This window comes from Lissotriton vulgaris, chromosome 6 (genome assembly GCF_964263255.1).
Source record: "Lissotriton vulgaris chromosome 6, aLisVul1.2, whole genome shotgun sequence".
Lineage (NCBI taxonomy): Eukaryota > Metazoa > Chordata > Amphibia > Caudata > Salamandridae > Lissotriton > Lissotriton vulgaris.
In genome coordinates this window covers 933,544,389-933,569,645 of record NC_141694.1, presented here as the reverse complement: position 1 = coordinate 933,569,645, position 25,257 = coordinate 933,544,389, and the positions used below count along the sequence as shown (strand labels likewise).

The 25,257-nt window shown below is 43.6% G+C and overlaps 1 protein-coding gene across 7 annotated transcripts in view; it reads right to left on the bottom strand.

Moving 5' to 3' along the window:
* RRBP1 (ribosome binding protein 1) overlaps positions 1–25,257 on the bottom strand; it is a 331,988-nt gene that overhangs the window by 79,606 nt on the left and 227,125 nt on the right. For all 7 annotated transcript variants that reach the window (XM_086926921.1, XM_086926923.1, XM_086926925.1 and 4 more), the window contains exons 21-22: positions 15,075–15,167; positions 3,472–3,552 (exon numbers count right to left, since the gene is read on the bottom strand). In XM_086926921.1, the coding sequence (XP_086783047.1) occupies positions 3,472–3,552; positions 15,075–15,167 (174 nt within the window). The remainder of the gene's footprint in view (positions 1–3,471; positions 3,553–15,074; positions 15,168–25,257) is intronic.

The following is a 25,257-nucleotide window of genomic DNA, read 5'->3' as shown; positions in this document are numbered from 1 at the left end:
CATTAGGCCATCGAAGGAAAATCAAAGGTAGTTGAAGAAGCAGACATAGGAGATGCAACTGGCTAATAGTATGAAGGATCGAAAAGTAATTTATTAAGCTGAGAGTCGTGTTAAGTTCTTCTACATCCCGATGTTCAAAGTTCTTACAATGCTGTAAATATCTTTTCTATGCCTGTACTAACCTAATCCCAAAGTTTACTTTTGTTTTGTTGCTGTGATTGCTTTCTCTTATTTTACTTTTTCCAACTATCCCGTTTGTCTCTGTAACGTGTAAGTTTGTAAATCTCCTCATGTAACGTACTTGGTTCTATTGTAAAGCGCTCTGATACCTTTGGATAAAGTCCGCGCTATATAAAATTACATAAATAAATAAACAGTCACTGGTGTAAGATCATTAGTGGCAACTTTAGTTATCAAAGTAAGGTACGTACTACCACCTTAAAACAGCCCCTAATGTAAAGTGACACCGCTTTAAAGACCACGCCCAAGTCCTATAGAGCTTAAATCTGACCGCAGCAGACATTAAGAATACTATGAAGAATTAACGTGTGGTGTTAGGGCGGATTAAAATACGGAAATTCTCAAAGTAAAAAAACGCCTCGGTGTACGATTCAGTTTAATATTTTTTGCAATAATGGGGGTCGGGCGATTTGAACCACTAATGTGTCGACAGAGGACTCCGCCTTTGATTAAGCCTCCAGTCAGTGTTTCACGGCAACCACCACAACAATTTACGACTGAAGCATTGAGATGAGCACAGGCAGAGGAAGGGCGATGGAGACCGAGAGTGCTCTCGCTCCATATAGGGCCTTCACAACGGAGCACAGGATGATGCAGAATGACAAAGCAACGGCGTGGCCCACAGCAGTTCGCTGCGGGACCGTGTGCATTCCCCGCAGTGGCCTGCGTGGGGTAAGCAGCGGTCTCAGAGGCAGCCTCCCTCCCCGAGCACTAGATGAACGCTTCCTGACACCGGAGCAGCCCAGGAAACATCTAGAAAGGGGTGAACAAGATCCAAACAAAGTCCTCCCCCAGCGCACTTACTTTGGCTCCGTCCTTGAGCATCTGGGCGAAGCCCGGAGCTTTGGGCACGAGCGGGGCCATGGTGAGTGCGGGCCGGGGCGAAGAATGACAGAAAGAACCGGCCGGTGTGCAGCTCGCTGCGCCTGAGAAAGAGAACACGCCACACGCGCTTCGACGTCACTTCCCGCAGAAGTTCCTCCGCAGACAGAAGTAGATGCCTCTCCGAAAGCATCGAGCGGCGGGAGCTAGGGAGGGAAGATGTTGAAAGGCAAAAGCGAAGATGACAGAGTTAGGGTGACCACATTTTTCAGAGGCAATCAGCATTGGCAAAGCCAATAGGTCTTGCCTTATTGACAATGCCTACCTGCTGCTGCCTTTGCGAATGTTTGTATTGTTTAAAAAAAAGTGGGGGAAACAATCTAGACATTGAAGGTAAAGTAAACACATATCCTAGCAATTTAACAAAAGTATCATGAGGGAGGTATGAGTAGAGGCGCTATCTTTACCAGAAGAAATAGTTGATCTTTGTTCACGTTTTAAGATTCTGCAAAGACCAATGCGTGAAACTTTAAAGGAACTCAATATAAGTCTGTTTTCATTTTTAAAATGGCCTTTGTGTCATTAATCACTTTAATTATGTGCCAGACATCATTAGGGTAGCTCTGGAATACAGTTTAAGTGCTTTCTTCTTATATTTACTGATAAGGGGGAAAAGATTCTGGCTTTAGGTGATTTTCCTCAGACATTAAAATACTGGTCATGCCGGTGAAATAACGGTTACATCTAGGTGACAACCCTCAGTGGGGGTGATCAATTTATTAATACGTCTAACTGCTAAACTGGCACTACAATGAAAAACAGGTCCCGGGCCGCGCTGTGATTCGCTGATGTCACGGGGGTGTCCCGGGCCGGCAGCCAATCACAGCGCGGCCCGGGAATGACGTCACGGGGGTGTCCCGGGCCGGCAGCCAATCGCAGCGCGGCCCGGGACAAAGGGGCGGGGCTTAAAAAAAAGCACCAGAAACGCCCCCGAATCGCGTTTTCGTGAGAAAGCGCGATTGACAGCCTCTGCCTCCCAATGGCTAGCCTCCATTTATGGAGCTAGCCAATTGGAAACAGAGGCTGTCCTAACCTCACTACTAAAAACAAAAGATTTCGACTGGGAGGGGCTTCGCCCCTCGCCAAAAGTCGAAACCTAAAAAAGATATAGGAGAACATTTTGCTCACACCTTACAGTCAAAAAGGCTGAACGGATTTACAGCAAACTTTACATGAAAGTAGTACTTTACTCAAAAGGCACACTTTTCTTGGTTTGGTATAAATTTATTCAGTAGTTTGAAATGTGAGCATTTCAAAAAGGTGGAGGGAGGGCTTGAAAAGGATAACACTTTAGCATTTCTGTGCAGTTTAAAACTGTGAATCATGATTCACTGCCCCATTAATCACATTTTTCAAATTTTGACGGAGAAGGGCTCTGAAATTTTTTCCACCATCTTGAAAATCACAAATAAATTTGAGAATTATCTATCAGAGCTTGAACAAACATTGTGGATTCAGAGGTCTTCGACCCCAAATAAGTGGTATGAGATTTTGCTCACAACTTACAGTCAAAAAGGCTGAACGGATTTACAGCAAATTTTACATGAAAGTAGGACTTTACTCAAAAAGGCACACTTTTTCTTGGTATGGTGTAAATTTATTGAGTAGTTTGAAATGTGAGCATTTAAAAAAAGTGGAGGGAGGGCTTGAAAAGGATAACACGTTAGCATTTCTGCGCAGTTTAAAAATGTGAACCATGATTCCCTGCCCCATTAATCACATTTTTTAAATTTTGACGGATAAGGGCTCTGAATTTTTTTCCACCATCTTGAAAATCACAAATAAATTTGAATCCACAATGTTTGTGCAAGTTCTGATAGATAATTCTCAGAGGTTTTCGACCCCAAATAAGTTGTATGAGATTTCTAGCGGCATGGAAGTAAGTACCACGCCAGAAAAAAAAGTAGAATCTGCTGCACGATTTGTGTATCAAAAAGAGATTGTGATCTAGCCAGCATCCATTTTAGATGCCAGATTTGGCTGTAATTTTAGGAAATATTCATGAATCCTTTATGGACTGTCACTTTTGCGCAGTGAAAAAAAAACATCACAGTTAAGGGAGACACGATAATGAGTGTATGAACTCAGAGCAGAATCAGGTTTTAGTTTTATTGTTTTGTTTGTGTTTTTCAAATGTGGAAGAGTAACAAGAAAATATACCCAGTATTTTAAGGAGATATTTAATTATCATTTGGAATGTTTTCAACATGTTTTTAACAACTGTCCATTTGGTGGCAATTATGCCACTGAGAAAACTGATTCAATGATTACACTACTAAAACTATATAAACTAAATGGATATCTTAAAAGACTACATCGTAATGTTACAGGATTAAAATGAGTACTCACAGGATAGTCCATCTTCGTTCTTTGCTGGCTTAGAATTTCTAAGGACTTCTCCTTGAATTCATGCAGCCATTCACTGTATGCCTGGGAACAATAAAGCATAATCAGAAGACTTCAGTGCAAATTTTAGTTAACCGTTACAAAGGTTGAACAATATTTAGTCACAGAATACAAAAGATTCAACACCAAATATGGCTTTTCTGCAGCTACTGTTCTTCTCCAGGAGATCTGAAGAATTCTTAAAATGTTTAATATCTGGAAATGCTGGGGGCCAATATTTTATAAATGATTTTGGTATATAAATGCATTATTGATACAGTACCACAATTATTTGACAATGACTTTCTTAAACAGGACGCCTGAATCGCTGCAAAAAAGGTCAACTGTAGAGAATTTCGATCTTGGTATAAAATAAGAGGATTACTTTGAAATTACCAAAATTTTATTTTTATTATTATTTTATTTAATTATTAACATGAAAGATGTTCCTTCTATGTATTTAAAAGTTGGTTTAACTAAATAATGAGAGTGGAGTATAAAAACATCCTTAAAAATAGTTTTTGGAGAATAGTAGTAAAAAATAAACTAAAGAATATATTTCTGATGGTCATAACGTGTATGTGATCTCAGTGGCGAATGATTGTGTGAAAAATACATCAGTATTGGCATTTGTGTAGTTTCTGTAGTAGCTTTTAGAAAGTGGGCATTTTCTTACTTCACCATTCTGTGTGCCTATGGCTGTTTGTGTATTCAGTGTCTGGTGTTTGACTTGCAGGAGCTGCGATCTGCATTCACTCTAGACAGTCAATAGGGGGGTTGAGGGTGACTCATCACAGGGCTGAATAGACCTGGTCTGCATTTAGAAAGGTGGGGGGAATTTTGTGTGCTCTGTATCCCCCCCCCCCTATGGTTATGCTGCACCAAGGAGGAAAGCACTGCTTTGGACTGGATTCAGAGACCCTTACAGCAAAGAGTACAATGACAATTTGGAGTAAAAGTATTACACCCAAAACCCCAGGACCTTAGATTACTTCAAGGAACAAGAAGAACACCTGAAGGACTGTATGAGGAGTGCGGTCTTTTAAGATGAGTGGTGGGTTGGCCTGCAATTGCTGTTCGGTCTGTGGTGAAGGAAAAGGACGGACTAGTTTTTCCCTGCTGAGGTATCCATTTTGTTAAGGGAATCTCCAATGGCTTGTGTGTGCTTGCCTTCTGTTGGAAGTCTAAGGGAAATCAAAGACTTCACAAGATCCTTGATACATCTAACAAGCAACCTGCTTGGAAGGAGAGCTGGAAAGGCTGTGTGAGGAGCACTGTCCCAGATGTGGGATGGCCTGCAGTTGCTGCTCCTGTCTGAAGCAGGAGAAGGACTGGGCTGTCCTTCACCCTTTTTGTTGTAAAGTGCATGTGAAGTTCTATCATTGGCAACCCAAGCTGAGGGGCAAGTACTGTTCATGGCCTGGAGAGCGCTCCTTAGTTCATGTTGTGTTTTAATGAGTGCTCCACTGCTGAATTCATTTAATTTACCAGAGGGAAACTGTAATGTAAAACAGTGCTCATCAGGGCACTGTTTAGCTTCTGTTCTTCACACTGCTTTCATCATCTCTGAGGCCAAGGGTTGCAAAGGCAGTGTTAAACATATTAAGGATCTTTACTACCGGAATAAAATTAGGGAAAAATCAAAGTAAGAGAACATACACAAAATATGTTGGATTAATAGTTAAAATTGTGCATACAACTAGAAAAAAGCTACAGTGCTATTAACTAATTTTGAAATAAAATAAATCTTGAATTATTGTAAATATAAGAAATGACATCACATTTTTTCTTTCGGGAAGTTCAAATTGAATTCCCACCTAGTTCAAAAATATGTTTTTCATTTATTATGCATTAATAATTATTAAAAGTAATGTATAGTTAAAGAAATTCATTAATATTTTATAAAAATTTACAGTAACAATATTTTTATACAAAAAAGTTTTTTAAAAATCCCCCCACCCCCAACCCCCGCAACAATAATACATCATGTAAATGGAAAAAAAGGGTGCGATTGTGCACTAAAGAAAGAACAATGAGAAAAAAGAGAGAAAAAAAAGAGAAAGAAAAAGAAATCGAGGAAGAGAAAAATAGCTGGAGGAGACAAAGAGAGGAGAGCCACTAGATTGGGAAAGAAGAAAGAAAAAGAAAAAACTAATCTATCAGACAGACACCCAATAATAGAAAGGCGAGAATACTTAAGCTAATCAGGCAGGGTCAGCCAATTAGTAAGATTTTCCCAGACCTCAATGCCTTTCTTGCGGCCCCTGCAGCCCTTTTTGGTATATACAGCTATTTCCAGATGATATGTTGCCACAAATCTAGCAAGCCATTGAGAAAATGAAGGGGGCTCTGGATCTAGCCAAGCTATAACCACACAGATCCTCCAAACGGCCATTGTAATGAAAGTTAAGCCCTCACTTTTCAGGTGTTGTGTTTCTGATTGTGTTCCAAGTATAATGGTGGTGGGATTCAAGGTTATTGGCTGAGAGGTGACTTCTCTTAAAATCCCCTGTATTCGGTTCAGTGTAGGTGAAAGCTTTATACATGAAGCAAATATGTATATAGAGTTGGCCCCAAATTCAGAGCATCTAGGACAAAGAGTACCCTGGCCAGTCCCCCACTTTGCGATTTTACTAGGGGCGATATATAAGAAAAATATAATTTTAAAGTGTTGAGCTTGTAATTTAGCTGAAAGTAAAATATTCTGAGAAAGAGTGAGTTAAAGAAAACATTACTAGGAGAATCAAGTTTGATATGACATTAGCCTGCAATAGTTTGTAGGTCGTCCGGCGTCTGTCTATTTATGGTACTGTATAGGAGGCCAATTCGAGTGGTCAGAGGTTTACGCAGAGCATTAAGAAGTTCAACCTCCATGAATCCGGAGGCTCCCCCGGCCTTTCTAGAGAGAAAATCATATATAGACAGATTTTTAAAAGCATCCTTTCTTGAGGCTAAATTTGACTAATAGATCAGAGAAGGGTATAACTCCCTCGTTGGTAATTAGGTCTCTTAATTTTCTGATGTATGCCCTATACCAATCATAGAAGTAAGCCCTTCCAAAAATAGCAGGGAGGTTTCTATTGTTTAAAATGGGGGGAGTAGTGATGGGGGAGTAGTGATTATATCTGCCCACCCCAAAGCATCTACGGATGCTTCGGAAAACCTTAAACGAGTTAAGCATTTTTTGTTTATAAAACATGCCTGGCGCAGGCTTATTATAGCGTGTGCAGCACTGCCCTGTACCTCGTGGGTTTGAGCCAAAGAAGAGGAGGAAGTTCTCTCCCCCTCCTTCGCAGACAACAAAGTAAGCCCTGAGCCGGAGCCCCCGTGTTGCAGAGCAACACCATCAGTGGGAGTGGTGGGGTGGGGGGGGCAGCCTCTGGGGAAGACCGGAATAAAAGAACGCATTGAGGGCAGCCACGCCCAATTTCCATTGGTGCCTTTAGGTGCATTCTCAGCCTCGCTCTACAGGGCCAGTACTCGGCACAAAGTATCAACCATACCAGTTTGCGGACCCCAACCTATGCTGGTCTCCTGGACACCCTGCCCAGCAACTGGGAAGGACCTGCAGTAGTGGGGGGTCAATTCAATGACACATCGGCAAGAGAAGCAGCTGGGCCACGCGTTCACGGGCAGCTGCCTTGTTGGTGCCGCCCCCAACCGTGTGCACACATAACTGGGGTGTCAATTATTCCACACGGTTGTGGCACCTGCAGGGCAAGCCTGTTACAGGGCCCCCAATCCAGAACAGGCTGCATCAAGAGAAGGCATCGTCAGCTACTGTATTTCTGATATTAAGAGTGCAGAGGCTGCTCCTGTGGTGGTTTTGGCTTGGTGATCTCGCACAGGATTTGCCTAAGCTTGCATGAGTGAAAGTGATTTCTGTGCAGCAATGAGTGGTGATTCATGCATACCCTAACAATCTGTAGTTCTTCTCTAAATATTGGATTCAGGAACTACTCATTATGTGCAGTAATGTGGGTTGTATAATGCGTTTTTATGACAGGTGTGATTTAGATGTCATGAAAGTGCCTAGTGGACAGTGATTTCTATGATTGTGGTCTAATCTGTTTTTATGAATAATACAAAGGATATTTTAATATAACCTTGTGTGGAGTCTCTTTTTGTGGTGTGCCTAGTGTGTCTCTGGAGTGTGTGAGGGTGAGTGTGTGAGTGAGTGTGTGAGTGAGTGTGTGAGTGAGTGTGTGAGTGAGTGTGTGAGTGAGTGTGTGAGTGAGTGTGTGAGTGAGTGTGTGAGTGAGTGTGTGAGTGAGTGTGTGAGAGTGAGTGTGTGAGAGTGAGTGTGTGAGAGTGAGTGTGTGAGAGTGAGTGTGTGAGAGTGAGTGTGTGAGAGTGAGTGTGTGTGAGAGTGAGTGAGTGAGTGTGTGTGAGAGTGAGTGAGTGAGTGAGTGAGTGAGTGAGTGTGAGAGTGAGTGAGTGAGTGAGTGAGTGAGTGAGTGAGTGAGTGAGTGAGTGAGTGAGTGTGAGTGAGTGAGTGAGTGAGTGAGTGAGTGAGTGAGTGAGTGAGTGAGTGAGTGAGTGAGTGAGTGTGTGAGTGTGTGAGTGAGTGAGTGAGTGAGTGAGTGAGTGAGTGAGTGAGTGAGTGAGTGTGTGTGTGTGTTGTGCAAATGCTTTACAAATTGCGTCTGGGATAAGCCTGACTGTTCTGCCAAGCTACCAGGGGGTGAAGAGGGATTATCTTGAGTGTGTAACTTCCTTACCCTGACTAGAGTGGTGGGTTCTGCCTGGGTCAGGTGCACTTCCTCGTCAACAAGAAACCCCATTTCTAACACACACACAGCCCTATATATATATATATAATCCCTCCAGCCAGGGAAGGAAAAATCGGGTCGCACTCACGTCAGTAAAAGTTGGCAATTATTACTTGTATTTTATATTATAATTTTATATTATAAGTTCATGGTTAGGGTATAGGTAGGCCTGCCTATACCCCAACCATGAACCTGGCTGGAGGGATTTGTGGTGAATGGATAACTGTTTTGCTCTACCGCGAGGCACCGTGAGAGAGCGCTGGCATCAACAGACGAGAGGAGCTACTTTGGGGGATAGAAACAAGTCACAAGAAAACAGGAAAAACAAACGCAAAAAACAACAAAAGGAGGCAGGGTAGAAACACTCCGACCCCATAGGCCTCCTCAGGGGGTTCCACAAGGACCACCGGGGCCAAAAAAAAAGCATTTTTTTTTTTTAAAGTCGAGATTCGTGCACCCAGTGTGAATTTAGGGCGAAAAAAAAATAAACGAAGCGCTTCGTTATTATTTAGCCCCCAGGTGGGCCAAGCCCCGGGGGCATGCAAAATGTAAATTGCGGGGGCCCAGGCAGGCCCCCGCAGCCATGGGACCGACACTCCCTGGGGCTTTCATTAAATATTTGCAGGGGGCTCTTGGCCCCCCAGCAGCCCCAGGGACTGCCAGCCCCCTGGGGCTTTTATTAATTATTTGGGGGGGGGCACACAGCCCTCCCCCACATGCCCCGGGGGCCACCACCTCCCCGGGGCACTAACTATGTAAATTCGGGGGTCCGGACCCCCGAGCCCCGGGGACCACAACCTCCCCGGGGCTTTGCCAAAGTTGGGAGGGGGGGCTGCGAAGCTCCCCTCCAGGAGCCCTTGATGGACCTGGGGACCCCTCCCCCCCATTGAAACCTGCTCTTGCTTCAATGAAGCAAAGCACAATTGCTTTTCCACAAGGGGAGCTGCATGTCAGCAGCTCCCCATGTGGAAAAGCAATGCCGGCTCCAGCAGGACGCGGGGATCTGGCGGGACCGTGGGGGCATTCGGGCTCCCCCCAAGGTCCCAAACGGAGAGGGCCTGCCCTGGGGGATGGGGTCCCCAGGGCTAGAAGTGGCCCAGGAGGGGGCCACACGGCCCCCCTCCCCCAAAAAATACATAAATAAACGCCGGCCCGCTGCCAATAGAGGTCTCAGGAGGGGGCCACGCAGCCCACCTCCATAAAAAAAATGGGGTCCTCTGGGCTGGAATTGGCCATGGGAGGGGGGCCCCATGCATACCCTTCCCGTTCAAATTTATTTTAATTTTTTTAAATGGGGGTAAAGCCCTGGGGGATGGGGTCCCCAGGGCCCAAAAAAACAAAAAGAAGGGGGGCCACACAGTCCTCCTTCTAAAAAAACATAATAATACAAAACACTGCGATCGTGCCGGAGTCCCCGCCCCCTCCCAGCAACACTCTGGGGAATTAATTTCCCTTCACTCCTGAGGGCCCCTGGGGGCCAACTAGCCCACCAGGTACCTCCAAAAAGCGCAAGAGGCCTGTGTTGCAGAGAGGTGGTCCAGGCCATGTCCCTTTTTACACCTCTCTGCAACACAGCTCTATGGCACTTACTGGAGGTACCTGGTGGGCTAGTTGGACCCCAGGGACCCTCAGGATTCCAGGGGACTTAATCCCCTAACTTAAAATGCGCCACAGAGCGTTTGCACAGTGGTGAAGGGAGGGGGTGGAGCCTGAGATGACATGGGGCAAACACGCCCTGTGGTGTGTTTTAAGTTGGGGAATAAATTCCCCTTCAATCCTGAGGGCCCCTGGGGGCAAAGTAGCCCACCAGGTACATCCAGTAAGCGCCAGAGACCTGCGTTGCAGAGAGGTGGTCCAGGCCACGCCCCATTTTACTCCTCTCTGCAATACAGCTCTGTGGCGCTTACTGGAGGTACCTGGTGGGCTGTTATAGTTGGCTGAACTAACTATAACAGGGGAATTTCACTAGTTTTGTATGAGTGAAATGTCCAACTAACTAGAACGCCCCTGAAACCTAAGTTTTTTTCTGTGAAAAAAAATAAAATATATATATATATATATATATATATATATATACACACACACACACACGCACACACACATATACACACACATTTATATATATATGTATATGTTTTGAGTAAATGGGAGTGGTTGTATGGATGTGAGAATGGTTACATAAGTGGTTGAATGGGTGTGTGAGTGGCTCTGTTGAGATTCTGTATGGGTGAGTGTGTGGGTGTAAGAGTAGCTATTGGGATGAGTAAGTAGGTGTGTGATTAGTTGTGTGGGTGAGTGTGTGGTTGTGTGGGTGAGTGTGTGGCAGTGTGAGTGCCTGTATGGCTGAGAGACTAGCTGTATAAGTAGCTGTATCAGTGAGTGGATGTGTGAGTTGGTCTATGGATGAGAGTGTGTGTGTGTGTGTGTGTGTGTGATTGGCTGTGTGAGTGGGTGTGTGAGTGGGTGTATGAAGTTGAGTGGGAGTGGTTCTGTGGATGATGTAATCAGCAATGTAACAGACCAGGTCATGAGTGATCGAATATGTGAGGTCATAGGCAGTGCATTGTGGGGGCAAAAGTTCCAGTTAACTCAGGTAACTATAACTGGTAAATTGTCATGTTTTTTTATGAGTGAAATGTGAGCCTAACTTTAAAGTTCCTGTAACCATTTTTTTCAGTGAATGTCTAAGGTGGTTTTAAATTCTATTTCCTAACTAGGACATCCTTGCAACCTTTGTTTTTCCCCCAGTGAATTTCTACTTTTTTAACTCTATTTACTAACTAGGACTTCTCTGTAATCTTTGTTTTTTCAATTAAATTTCCTAAGGTTTAATTCTATTTCCTAAATGTAACCACTAACTTTGATAGTGAGTGTGTGAATGAGTGCATGAGTGTCTCAGTGGGCGTGTGAGTGTCGGAGTAGGTTTGTAAATGGGTGTGACAGGATATGAATGGGGCTGTAAGGGGTGTGTGGGTGGTTCTGTGAATGGGTCTGCGAGTGCGTGTATGTGTCTGAGTGGGTCTGTGAGTAGGTGTGTTACTGTTTGAGTGGGTATGCCACTGGACGCTTGAGCGTCCAGTAGGTGTATGAGTGTCTAAGTGGGTCCGTGACTGGGTGAATGTGCGGGTGTACTACTAATGAGTGATACTATTTCTAACATATTTTATGTGTTTGAGTGGCTGTAGAGGTGTGTGAGTGGATATGGGAGTACCTGTATAGGTGAATAAGTGGGTGTGTGAGTAACTGTATGGGTGAATAAGTGGGTGTGTGAGTAACTGTATGGATATAAGAGGCTGTGTGACTGTAAGACTTGGCATCTTTTGGCTTGTTTACCATCTTTTTGCTTTCTGACCTCCCGGTTTTTACTCTGTTTTTGCTGGTTTAGTGTCTGTGCATTTTCGCACTGCTATTCAGTTTTAAAGTGCAAGTGCTCCTGGTGTAAATTATTATGGATTGGTGTTTCCATAATTGGCATATTTAATTTACTGGTAAGCCCATGGTAAAGTGCAGTGAGTGTGCCAGGGTCTGTAAATCAAATGCTACTATTGGGCCAGCAGCACGGATTGTGCCACCCACATGAGCAGCCCTGAAAAGGTATCTCTGACCTACCAATGCAGGGTCTGCATGCAGTTTATATCTGCTATGTTGACCTGACCAGTGCACCCAGTTGCCAGGCCCTAATCCTCCCTTTTCTTACATATAAGTCACCCATGAGAGAGGCTCAAGGTACCACTGTGGGCAGGGTGCTGTGTATGTTAAATGTAGGACATGTACGGGTATGTGTGACATGTCCCGATTGTAAATTACAGTGTATTTTGTTTTTCACCACTAACGCCACCTGTCCCATAGGAAAGAATGGGAATTTTACATACAATATCGTATAAGCATAATTTTCCATTGTGACAAGATAGAAAAATGGAGTTTAGTATGCCTGGCCTCAGAATGTAAAAATGCATCTTTTTGCAAGGATGATTTTTATGTTCTGGGTTTGAAAATACCACTTTGGAAAGTAGGTATTTTCTTGCTTAGCCATCCTGTGTGCCTCTGCTGTGTTTGTGAATTGACTGTCTGGTTTTGGATGGACAGGGGCTGAGGATGTGCATTGGCTCCAGAGAGTCTGGATGAGTCAGGGCTGGGTTGAATAGACCTAGACTGCATTTAGAAATAATGCAAAATAAAGTATGTTTGATTGGCTCCTTGAGAGGGGGGCACATACAGCCCCCTCCAATAAAGAATATTTTTTTTTATCGTCCCCGAGGACGGGAGCCCCTCTTTAGGCAGTTAGGCTGCGTGAGTGAAATTCTAATTTAACAGACCCTATTGAGGGGGGATGAACAGAAACTATCCCCCTTCAATCCTATTACCTTTGCTGAATTGGGCAATTTAATGAAGAAAAAAAATCTTTCGGCCCACAGAAAGGATGCTTACCTTCCTCAAACCATAATGGACGGTTACAGATTGATTAATTAGGCTCTTTAGAACTCTGTAATGAATCTTTGGAGTTAGCAAAAGGGACTAAAAACTGGAAACAAACTGTATTATTACCTCTGTAAGAAAAGCCTAATGCCAGTCCAAGGCTAGTGGGTAATTAAAGACTGATATCTCATTCATCTCTACAGATCGCGGTCCTATGGCCCTGGAGTGGCAGCTAATATCGGTCACTCGTCCTTTTTTAACAAAGAACTGGATCTTTGGCCTGGTTTTTCAGAGGTTTTTGGCCTGGCCATTGCACTGGGGCAACTTCAATCTCTGTTCTGAAATACCCGAGGCTACTAGGCGGAGAAGCATGCTACTCAGTTTTGGTGCGAATGGATCTCTTCACAGCCTTTGGCACAGTCTCCTATTCCCAGATACTGGAATGGCTAGGGTAAGCTGGGTTAGAGATAAATTCTCGAGCCATAGTAGAGTCTTATATATCCGAGAGATCCCAAGATGTACAGGTGGAAGCTTTCCATCAGTCTTTAAGATAAAGGCTCAAGGTGTCCCTCAGGGAACAGCTTTAAATCCAACTCATTTGAATTTTAATCTATAAACCCCTGGCAGGACTAATCCGCTCCTATGGGCTGAAGTTTGCCTGTTATACTGATGAAAATTGGTGGTGTCAAAGGATCAAAAACAACTACATTTTGGGAGAGTGTGTAGCTTTAGGGCTTGAGCAGTCGACCTTGAAGCAGGGGAACTGGGTTCGAGTCTTGGCAATGACGCTCAACATCCTGTGATTCTGGGCAAAACATTTAATATCCCCAGTGCTTAACAAAAATGAAAGTGTCCACATGTAATTAAACTGGTGCTCATGTAAATTGCTCCGATACCTGAAACTTCGGGTCGAGCTTGCGCTATATAAAACTATAAAACAAACAACAAAAAAGACAAATACTGATGATTGAATTTAAAAACCTTGGTTCTGGCTAGAACCGGGACCTTCTCCATCCCCTGTGCCTGACATTTGTGACCCTGAGGTTTAAATCAACAAAGAACTGAATTTGCTCAGTCATTGCGAGCAAGGTATCTCCCACTGGGTTGAATTTAATTAGATTTTTGAGGTGGCTCAACTATTGCAACTCTATTTTTGACTTCTTTTATTACATCAAATTCAGCAGATTCAAAATTACGCAGTCTACTTGGCTTTACCTACCCAAGTGCTCCTCTGCATCCCACACATTAAAAACCCTTTACTGGCTGCCTATATCTAAATAGATTGAGAACACGACTATGTATATGGTATTCAAAGCTTTTCATTGAAAGGATCCTCAATGTCTGCAAGATAGATTTCACCACTATTTTCTTATCCATTGCATGAGATTGGCTGTCACTTACCTCTGCTGGTTTCTAGGATTTACCAAACTCAGATGGGAGGTTGAGGCTTTTCAGTGGTGGTAGCAAAGTCCTGGAACTCACTGCCTTCAAATTTAGAGCTACAAAACACTCTGCCTAGGTTTCGAAGGCACTGTAGGTCTGGCTGTTTCTTACATGAGCAGTTCCTCAACATGAAATCTCATTTTTAGTTTAGGCAGTGGCAGGATACAGTTTGTCATTTTTGTGCTTTATAATTAGGCATTGTATTTCAGATGGTTGAGCAGAACAGTACAGAACAGGTGTCCAATTCCAAGGCGTTCTTGTATTGAAACCAAATCAGATTGTGTTATTGTGATCAACTGCCAATTGCTGAAGATGAGGAATGAGTCTGTAAAGAGCTCTGGGTTATTCCACTAAAGGACATAAAAGAATCCGGTCAAGCAGAGTATTTGACCTAAAAACTTTACAGATTTTGCACTTATAAAGGTTAATAAGTAATAGAATGCTTTACACCCAATACTGGAGAGGACAGTGTTTTATTAAACTTCAATCATGACTGTATCGAAAGGGCTTTAGGTATAGGAATAATGAAGGCACTGTGAAGTAGAAGAGATTAATAACCCCCAAAATATATGGACATTATAGTTTGGTTCTGAAGGTTAGTATATCTTTCAAGGAGATCAGGTTGACTTGGTATAAAGTAACAGATTGTGAACCCCCTCTCCCTTATTCAACTTCTCAGCACCATTTGGCAAAATGGGAATGCACTTCCTGCCTTTTTTACTGATTCAACCTGTAAGAATGGTGCACTTGTGAATCATTTGAAAATAAAGTAAGGGATAAGTTACACAATTGTATGCTTTTAAAAGAAGAATACAAGTGCGCATAGATTCCCATACACAAGAAAACCCTCCACTCGCCATGACATCAATTATTACATAGATCTTGCAGAAAGCGATGTACATTAGCATTTGAAAACCCATAACAAATAAGTCTTACCTGCTCCGATACCAGAGAAATTTGTGGAAACAGTGAAAGTAAGGTCTCCTTTGTCTTAGACTGTAGAGCACAAAGCTGCTGTTCTGTGTCTTCCTGAAAGACAGATTGTCAAGAATGAAAAGGGATATTAAAATATATTTTGAATTGCGCAAGTCATAACAGCAATTTTAAATACTAGAATTCACAAACATTGGAGTTCCAGAAAGGCGATATGGATGGTTGTGATAAGGATAATGTTACTTACCCAGTAAGTATCTGTTCTTGGCATGTAGAGCTGTAGATTCACAAGCTTTGCATACTCCTGCCATCTAGTGTTGATTCTGGATGTTTGCAAGTTGTTTTTCTTCGAAGAAGGCTTTCGAGCCTCCTTTCGATGATCGTGCGCATGGGCATCGACTCTATATTTAGATTGTTTTCCCGCAGAGGGTGAAAATGGAGTTAGTAAGAGTAGACTAGAGATGTCCATGCGTATGTATATAAAGTAAGAGAGAACTGCAACAGGTATAGGTACCCGGGGAGGTGGGTGGGCGCATGTGAATCTACAGCTCTACATGCCAAGAAGAGATGCTTACTGGGTAAGTAACATTATCCGTTCGAGGAATGTGAGCTGTAGATCACAAGTTTTGCATAGATTAAACAGCAGTATTCTCCCAAAGCGGTGGCTAACCTGTAGCTGTTGCAGTTGTCTGAAAAAGTGTTCTAAGTACTGGCTGGCCCACATTAGCTTGTTGCCTTGCTAACACATCTACAAAATAATGTTTGGTGAATGTGTGTGGTATTGACCATGTTGCAGCCTTACAAATGTCAACGATGGATATGCTTCCTAGGAAAGCAATAGTAGCTCATATTTTGCGAGGAGTGGAATGCGCTCTAGGGGGTATTGTTAAAGTTCTCTTTGCTTTTGCATAACAATTCTGAATACATTTAGCAATCCATCTAGCAATACCCAATTTGGGTATAGTATTGCCCTTGTGAGGTGGAGCAAAAGCAACAAATAGTTGTTTAGTCTTACAAAATGACTTTTCTCTTTCTAAGTAATAGAAGAGGGTTCTTCTAACATCTAAAGCGTGTAGAGCTCATTCTGCCACTGAATCTGGTTGAGGAAAGAACACAGATAACTCAACCGATTGATTGATGTGAAAGGCAGAAACGACTTTAAGTAGAAATTTAGGGTTGATATGAAGAACCTTTTTGTCTTTATGAAGCTGGAAAAAAGGTTCTCCTATGGTTAGTGCCTGCAGCTCACCCACTCTCCATAGTGAAGTAACTGCAATGAGTTAAACGATTTTCGACTAGAGAAATAGCAGTTCACATTTATGCATGGGCTCAAAGGGTGGGCCCATTAATTGTGTGAGGACTATGTTAGGATTCCACACTGGGGCAGGTGGAGGTCTTGGTGGTATAACTCTTTTTAGCCCTTCCATAAAAGCTTTGATAAATGGTACTCTAAAGAGAGAGAAGTGTTGCCTGTTTTGTAGATACGCAGCGAGATGTAAGCTGATAGAAGTGTAAGCTAATTCTGACTGCTGCAAGTGTAAAAAATAGCATATGATATTTTGTATGAAAGCATCAAGGGGATTGGTGTTGTTATGATTACAATAGATAACAAAACGCTTCCATTTAGCTGCATAATAATCTCTTATAGTAGGTTTTCTGGCTTTTCTAATAATATTCATACACTCTGGTGGAAGTTTAAGATAACCAAACTGACTTCAGGAGCTCGATCGCTAGGTTAAGTTCTTTGGGATCTGGGTGCCTAATTTCTCCAGGGCTCTGTGTGAGGAGATTGGATGTGGGATACAGCTTTTGATATGGAACTACTTATAGCGCCAACAGGGTCGTGAACAAAGTTTGACGGGCCAATGTGGGAGCTACTAAAATCAGTGTGAGGGATGTTTGCCTGAGGTTCCTAACCATTCATGGAATGAGTGGGAGAGTCGGAAAAGCGTAGGCAAATATCCATGACCAGTTCATCCATAGAGCATTGCATTTGGAGAGTGGGTGTCGATACCTGGAGGCAAAGCTTGGGCATTTCATGTTTTTTTGTGTGGCGAAAAGATCTATTTGAGGAAACACCCAACTTTGAAAGTATGAGAGGAGAACTTGAGGGTGACGTTTCCACTCGTGGATTTGCTGCCTCTGTCTGCTGAGAAGGTCGGCAATCTGATTGTCTACTCCTGGGAAGAGTTCTGCTAGGAGATAGATTTTGTGGTGTATGGCCCATTTCCAAATGTCTTGAGCTAGGTGTGACAGTTGGAGAGAGTACCCACTCCTGTTTTTGTATATAATACATAGCTGTCATGTTGTCAGTGCAGACTAGGACAGCTTTGTCTACAAGGTGAATTTGAAAGGCTTTGAGCACTAGAAACACTGCTAGCAGCTCTAGATGATTTATTGAAGAGCTTTTTGCTTTTGACTCCATAAGCCTTGAAATGTAGGATTCTGGAGATGAGATCCACAACCAGTGAGCGGCGCGTCTACTGTTAGTAATGTCTGTGGAACAGGATCTATGAAGGGCAGTCCTTTTGACAAATTTTGAGTGAGTTCCACAACTGCAGAGAGCGAAGAGTACGGCCGCTTACCAACACTAGATCGGTTAAGAGACCCTGCGACTGGTTCCACTGACTTGCTAAGCATTCCTGAGGGGGCGCATGTTAATTCTGGCATGGGGAACAATCATGATGCAAGAGGCCATCATTCCCAGCAGCTGCATATACACTCGAGCTGGTAGTGAGTGAGTGGGCTGAAGCTGAATAATTAGAGTCTGAATATTGTGAATTATGGCTGCACTGGGGAAAGCTAGAGCTCTTTGAGCATTTAAATTGGCTCCTAGATAGTTTTGAGTGTTGGAAGGTTTAAGATGCAACTTTAACACTGACTGTAAACCCCAGTTGGTACAGCAACTACAGTATTAAGTGAGAATGCTGGAGAAACTTTAGGTACGTATTAGCTTTGATGTGCCAGTTGTCCAAGTACGGCAAGACATGAATGTGTTACCTTCGTAGGTGAGCAGCGACTATTGCTAGACATTTTCTAAATACTCTGGGAGCAGTGGCAACTTCAAAAGGGAGTACTTTGAACTGGTAATACTGCCCCGCTACCACAAAACTGAGAAATTTGCGATGAGCAGGATGCATTGGAATGTGGAAATAGACATCCTTTAAGTCTAGAGTAGACATAAAGTCGCCCTGCTGTAGAAGTGGGAGAACTTGTTGAAGCATCACCATATGAAAATAATGTGATTGTATGTGAAGATTTAATTCTCTGAGGTCTAAAATAGGTCTGAGAGAACAGTCGTTTTGGGGTCTGGGAAAGTACATGGAGCATGCGCCCAACCCCCGATATTGTAGTGGTCGAACTCTATGGCTACCTTGAAAAGGAGAGACTGAACCTCTTGTTTGAGGAGGTGTGAATGGCTTGGTGACATTTTGTGTGAACGTGGAGGAATGTTAGGAGGGTTGTTGGTAAGCTCCAGGAAATACCCAGAACGGATACTTCCTAGCACCCATTTGAATGTAGTTATTGAATTGTCAGACGGCTAGGAATTGTGAAAGACGTCCCCCTGACAGGTGTTAAATGATCGGGGAAGTATAGGCAAGTCACGGTTTGTTATTTGTGGGGAAGGTACGCTTGTTGGAACCTCTACCTTTGCCATGGTTGCCTCCTCAAAAGAAAACCTTGAAAGCAGAGGGCTGATTATTGCCTTTGTACGGTGTAGAGGCAGAATAGAGGCAGAGTCTGAAGAGATATTCTTGGACCCCCCAAGTTATAAGGTGCGCCTAAAGGAACCACGACTTGAAGGCGACTGTAGAGCTCCCATAGATTTTGCTACGTCTGTGTACTTCTTCATCTTCTCCAAGGACGTGTCTACTACAGCACCAAAGAGGTGCTGTTTGTCAAATGGTGTCAAATTAAGAATAGAAGCTTGAACTTCTGGTGTAAAACCTGAAATTCTTAACCATGCAGGTCTTCTTAGTAACACACTGGTATTACCGGCTCGAGCCTCAGTGTCAGCCACATCTAAGGCACACCTAAGGGAAGAATTAGAGATGAGTTTTCTCTTTTGCACTAGGTCTTGGGCTTTGGACTTATGCTCATCAGGCAGTTATTGGAGAAGTTGCTCCAATTTGTCCCAATGCGACCTATCGTACCTGGCTATAAGTGCTTGGGTATTTGCAATTTGCCAGTAATTTGCAGCTTGGGAGGCTACTCTCTTTCCAGAGGCATCTATCAGCTTAGACTCTTTGTCCAGAGGTGGAGCATCTCCTGATGTCTGAGAATTGGCCCGTTTACGGCATTAGAAACTACTAAAGAGTCTAATGGTAGCTGACCCTTGATGAAAACTGGGTCTGATGGTGCAGGTTTCTATTTTTTGTCTCTCCTGGGGGTGAGAATACTTGCATGAACAGGATCCTCAAATATGTCATCCACATACCTTTGAGCATGGGGTGTGTGTGTGGGTCTTTGGGAAGTACTAAGGGTTTCAAAAAGGAATTCCTCCTCTAGGGAATATTTATGTAATTGTACCCCATGATATTCAGCAGCTCTGCTTAATAGCTCTATGTAACCTACGTTGTCATCTGGTGGAGAAGGTTTAGTAAGATAAAGGGCAGGATAATTATCTGTGGGAGAGTCTGTATTCTAATCCTTCCAGGGGTCTACAGGTGAAGGATCATCGCCCCAATCATCGTGATCAACAGGTGTATGTGGTGGTTGCGAATTAGTAGGAGTAATTAGCAAATGCTGTGTTTCTGGGGAAGGAGGTTATGATGGAGATGGAGGAGGAGGAGGAGGAGGAGGAGGAGGAGGAGGAGGAGGAGGAGGAGGAGGAGGAGGAGGAGGAGAAGAAAGGTTAGTACCAACATGTTTCCTTTTTAAAGGAATGTGATAAGTGTCCTCTGACTCAGACTTGCGTTTATGTGGCAATTTGGTAGCAATATATCCAGTGTCTTTTGTTTCGGGTCCTGTTTTGCAAGCGGGACATCGAAACGATGTTCCTTTGGTGGTATCAGAGCATCTTTAAGTTTCGGTGCCAAAGTTTTCGGTGCTGGTGTCTTCAGTGCGGAGGTTTTTGGTTCTGGAGATGGTTTTGCTGTCAATGGAATTGGGGCTGAGACTGGTTTCTGTTTCGACCCTGAAGGTTTCGGTTCGGTGCCAGTGTGGACGACTCAATCCCGAGCCAGAAGGCTTTAGCGTGTGTTTCGGTGCCAAGCCAGAAGGAGGGGTGCTGGAAACATTTTCTCAGTGCTGATCATGGCCCAAAGGCAGAGGTGGGACCGGAGCATTTTTCTTGGGCTGAGTAGGATTTTGCGGCAGAGGAGTTTGGGTACTCACAATATGCTGTCCTTGTGGAATGTCTTTGCCCACATCAGAGACAGATATAGGATCCTTCTATTCATCCTCAGCCCCCTAGTGCATTGCCGGTCTCTTGTTCAGAATCTTCTTGGAAGAGGTTCGGAATGAATCCAGTGTGTTGGGTCTGGATGTCGCGTCGTCAAGCCCGACGGTCGCAGAGTGTTTTTTTCTAATGGGATGATTTACACCCGTCACAGTCCTGTTCGCTGTGCTCTGGAGATAAGCGCAAGTTGTACACTTAGTGTGAGTCAGTGCGCGGGAACTTTGCGTGGCACCGAGGGCAGAATTTAAATTAAGTCCATTCCATCGACTACGAGGAGGACCGACGCGGGTAGGCCAGAGGGCCTTTCAAGAGTTTCCCAATCAAAAAGAGCTTTTGTAGTCAATACGATACCCGGAGAAGGTGAATAAATGATCGAAAACAATACCGTAGAGGGTAAGTGGATTGCACATAAAGGGGAACCTGAGCAAACCGGAGCACATCAATTCGCGTTTGAACCCGATGGCAGAAAAATACAATCTAACAATGGAGTCGAGGCCCATGCGCACTATCACCGAAAGGAGGACCTACCTCGTGACTGGAAAGACTTCAGTGAAAAACAACTTGCAAACATTCAGACCCAACACTATATGGCAGGACAGCTCACATGTCTCAAACATATGTTTAAATTGATGCTTCAAGAGGTAGAACTATCAATCAGGTCAGGATGAAGGTGTATTTGTACTCTTTCTTTTTTAATAAGCCTATGGGAAGCAATCATTCTTAATGTTTGATTCCATACAAATTGGGAGTTGTTCTGTACAAAAAGGTCTCATGAAATGTATATGCACTTGTCATCTCGAACACAAACAGGATGCATCTTAACAGTACACCACTTGTTCGAACTCAAAACATAGGTTTCATGGCTAAAAATATATATGTAATTTTAGAATACACTGTATTATGATTGGCAAGATATTTTAAAACATTTTGAATATATGCACAGCCTTCTCAACTTTTAATTAATTTCATAAAGGCAAAATGATAATGTTTCAGGGGGTGTTGCTTCAGGATAAACACTTTTAGCATAAGGAACTCTATCTTCTAACACACCAAGGGCACTGCAGATCTCCCAACATTCAGTAACGTGTTAAGTTTAAGAGTATTCCGTGAGAAAGAGTTCCCAGATGTTGGTAGAAGGCTTAAGGGTTTGATATTCCCAATAAGGTCTGAATGTCAGACAAGAACTGGAGTCGTTTTATATTTTGTGGAAACTGTTAGGACAACTGACAATTGCCGAATGTCCTGATTATTCAAGATTTATTTTTCCCCTGAAGATCTCCCAATCGTGCTGCAGATGTATGAAAACTGTCACTCATTGAATTGACAATGTGGAAGGCAAATGTTGGACACTTAACTTTTACCACACAAGGTATGGTCCTGTGTTTCACTCTAGGAGGCAATATGAAAAGGGACTAGGGACCAACAGGTGGATTGAGCTACATTTTAAGTCCCAAGAAGTGGCAGTACTAACTTAGATAAATTTGAAATACACTACAGATAGAACAAATACTTATTGGGTGGTGGCGGCAAGATGCCTTTGTAATTGATTGCTTTACATTCCATGAAAATCTCACGATGCATGAAGAATGGAAATCTTGTGGCAGGGGAGCAAGTGATCATTCCAACTTTGATATCTGCGTAAATTTCTAAAATGTTAAGCACATTTTGTCATATTAGCACAACTCTGAAAATATGCCAGCCTTAACAGACTATTTTGTTCTTTTGCAGGCATGAACACACATTGGCGCAGGTGGAACTAGTAGCTTTGCCATAATGTTTGTTAATAGCTCACAAGAAAATCTTTTCTCACATTTTCTATTCATTAAATTGCATACAGACATTCGTATATACAGGGCCTGTGAGACCTGAATTAGATTTTAGCTGCACTACGAGTAGTAAATGCCACTGCAAGAGTACCTTGGATAGAGAAACCATGCAGGAGCAACAGAACTCACAACAATATGGATTCATTAGGGAGCCTACTTATCGTAAGTGCACTGTACTGCTTTATTTTCCACTGGTCACAGGATTTCTTTCCGAGGTTTGCATACATCTTTTACGTATCCCTAGCTATCACAAATATACCATTTCGTAGATTTGACATTTATTACTTACCATCACACGAAGTTTTTTTGACCTCCAAAGGGTGAGCATATCCAACATCTAGCAAATAATTTAGTATGCCATCCTACTCACTTAACGTACTTCACAAGTTGCGTTGATAATGCTCTTTCTTGTAGAGTCTATTCTAAATGCAGATTCCTTACCTTAGAGTTGGTCCTCAAGTGTCAGACTAGATCTGGAAAACTATGAAGCAGTACCCCAGCACCGGGTGGAGGCACCTGTGGCTCCACAGTGACGTTGTCCGTGCCAGATGTGAAGCATGCAGCTATATATAAGCGCCAGCCATCATCGCCGACAGTTGCTTTCTTGACACTACTGTGCCCATAGACACAGAGCTAAAATTAAATTTGTTGTGACCCGTGTGAAGACTAGGCTCTTTTTAGGTGAAAGAGTCCAGTTCACTAAAAGTGGAGGATGGGAGGGTTAGATAGAGTATCAATTAGAAAGAGCACTACTTGAAGTGAAGTAATTTGTTGTTCTGATAGAGACTGCTATCTGCAGAGTCTTCACCTTAGAATTAATTCCAGGGCAGGACCTCGGAAAAGGCGAGTCTAAGAATTGGCTCAAACTTAAGTCCTGCAGAACCAAACAGGCAAAATGCCAGTTGTAAGAGACTTTGCTGTACAGACAGTAGTGCCTTGTAAATGTATGGAGTAATGTCCATGTACCAACCTGACAAATATCCAGGACAGCTACTCAGCATGCCAACACAGTAGCCCACAATCCTGGATGACACTGCTTCCTTACAAATGCATAGCAAATCTTGATGCATAGTACGATCCCGCAAGAGAAGGTTCCTTTTTGCACCGCTTTTCCTTTCTCTGCTCCTGTGAAACCCAACAAAGAGCGGATTGTCCACTCTGTGTTCTCTGGTCTAACTGTTGAGGAAACAGAGAGCCCTCTTAGGATCCAGCCGATTAAGTCTTTTCTCCTCCTTAGAGGGGTGAGATGGAGCAAAGAAATTCAGAAGAGTGGTACTTTGTCTGACGCAAAAGGGAATCACTACCTTAGGCAAAAAGGATGCACAAATCCGAATAACCAGCTTATCTGGATAGCAATTGGGTAACAGAGAGGGCCTGACATTCACTCACTCTCCATGCCTATTTTATGGCAATCAAAAAGACTATCTTAAGAGTGAGCACCCTTACAGGACAGCAATGCACAGGCTCAGATGGAGAACATATGAGAAAGGTCAAAACTAAATTTAAGTCCCGCTGGGGAATATAGAGAGGTGAAGGGTAAACAAATGTAATCCTTTCATGGAATGCATCACTACTGGTGATTTAAAAAAAGAAGGCTAGTCTGGCAAATGTAAAAAGGCCAAAATAGCCAACAAGAACTCTTTAACAGTGCCCAAAGCATGGCCTCGCAGGGCTAGGAACAACACTTACAACAAAACCTCAGACAGTTTTGCATGAAGTGGGTCCGCCTGTTTGGTTGCGCGCCAGGCCATAAACTTGTCCCAACTGCAGGAATACACAGATTTGGAAGAGGTCCGCCTGGCTGCCAGGATGACATTCATAACCTCAAAAGGAAGGTCAAGAGCATGGAGGCAGAGGGCGTGCAGGTTCAGCAACCTGCCCTGCTGTTTCAACAACAGATCCTCCTCGAAGGAGCAGCAGGACAGGAGGACAGATATTCATGCCCAGAAGTTCGAGATACCATACACTCCATGCCCAATCCAGAGCCACTAGGATGATGTGGGCCCACTCGCTCCAGATCTTCTTCAGAACTAGGGGCATTAGTGGTATAGACAGGAAGGCGTAGAGGAGTCCAGTGTTGTACTCTAAGTAGAATGTGTCTCTGAGCGAAAGTCTAGTTCAAAATTATAAGATGCAGAACTGCTGCCATTGCACGTCCTCAGTGTTGGCGAACAGATTGGGCCACGGTTCTCCTCATTCACTGAAAAGACTTTGAGATACCTCTGGGCTGCAACTGCCATTCATGATCTGCTAGACATCAACACCTGATTTAGTCTGCCGTTGCATTCAAGGACCCCACCAGGTATTGCACCACCAGGAAAATCCTCTAGCTGGCCTGCCACATGCAGAGGCACAGGGTACTACTGGCACAGGGTCCATGACCCCACCATGCTTTTTGCAGTACCACAGGTTGGTGTGGTCTTTGAGCACCAGAACCATCCCCCATTTAATAATTGGCAGTAAGGCTTTCAATGCCAAGCACACAGCTTGCAATTCCAACATGTTGATATGGAGCAGAGCCTCTGCTGGAGATCAGAGGATTCTGGCTCCATCTCTCCCAGATGGACGCCACAGCCCAGAAGAGATGCATCAATCACCAATGTCAGGTCTGGGTGGGGTAGGGTCAGGGGTTTGTCACAGACTGAATTGCAGTTCATCAGTCAGCTCTGCAGATCCTTTGCAGTCTTCTCAGAAATCTACACTTTATCTGAGAGGTCCCCCTAGTGCGGTTGCCAATGGGAATTCAAATCCCACTGCAAAGCCTGCATACAATACCAAACATGTTTGAGCAGCACGATGGAGGTGGCCCAGCAGCCTCAGAATCATCCTCACTGAGATCCAGGTCCTAGACTGAATCATCTGGATCACAGCCCGAATGTCTTGGACTCTTCCAGGGGATAGGCTTGAAACTGCATCGTGTCCAGAATGCTTTGATGAGGGGGAGCATTTGAGAAGTGGC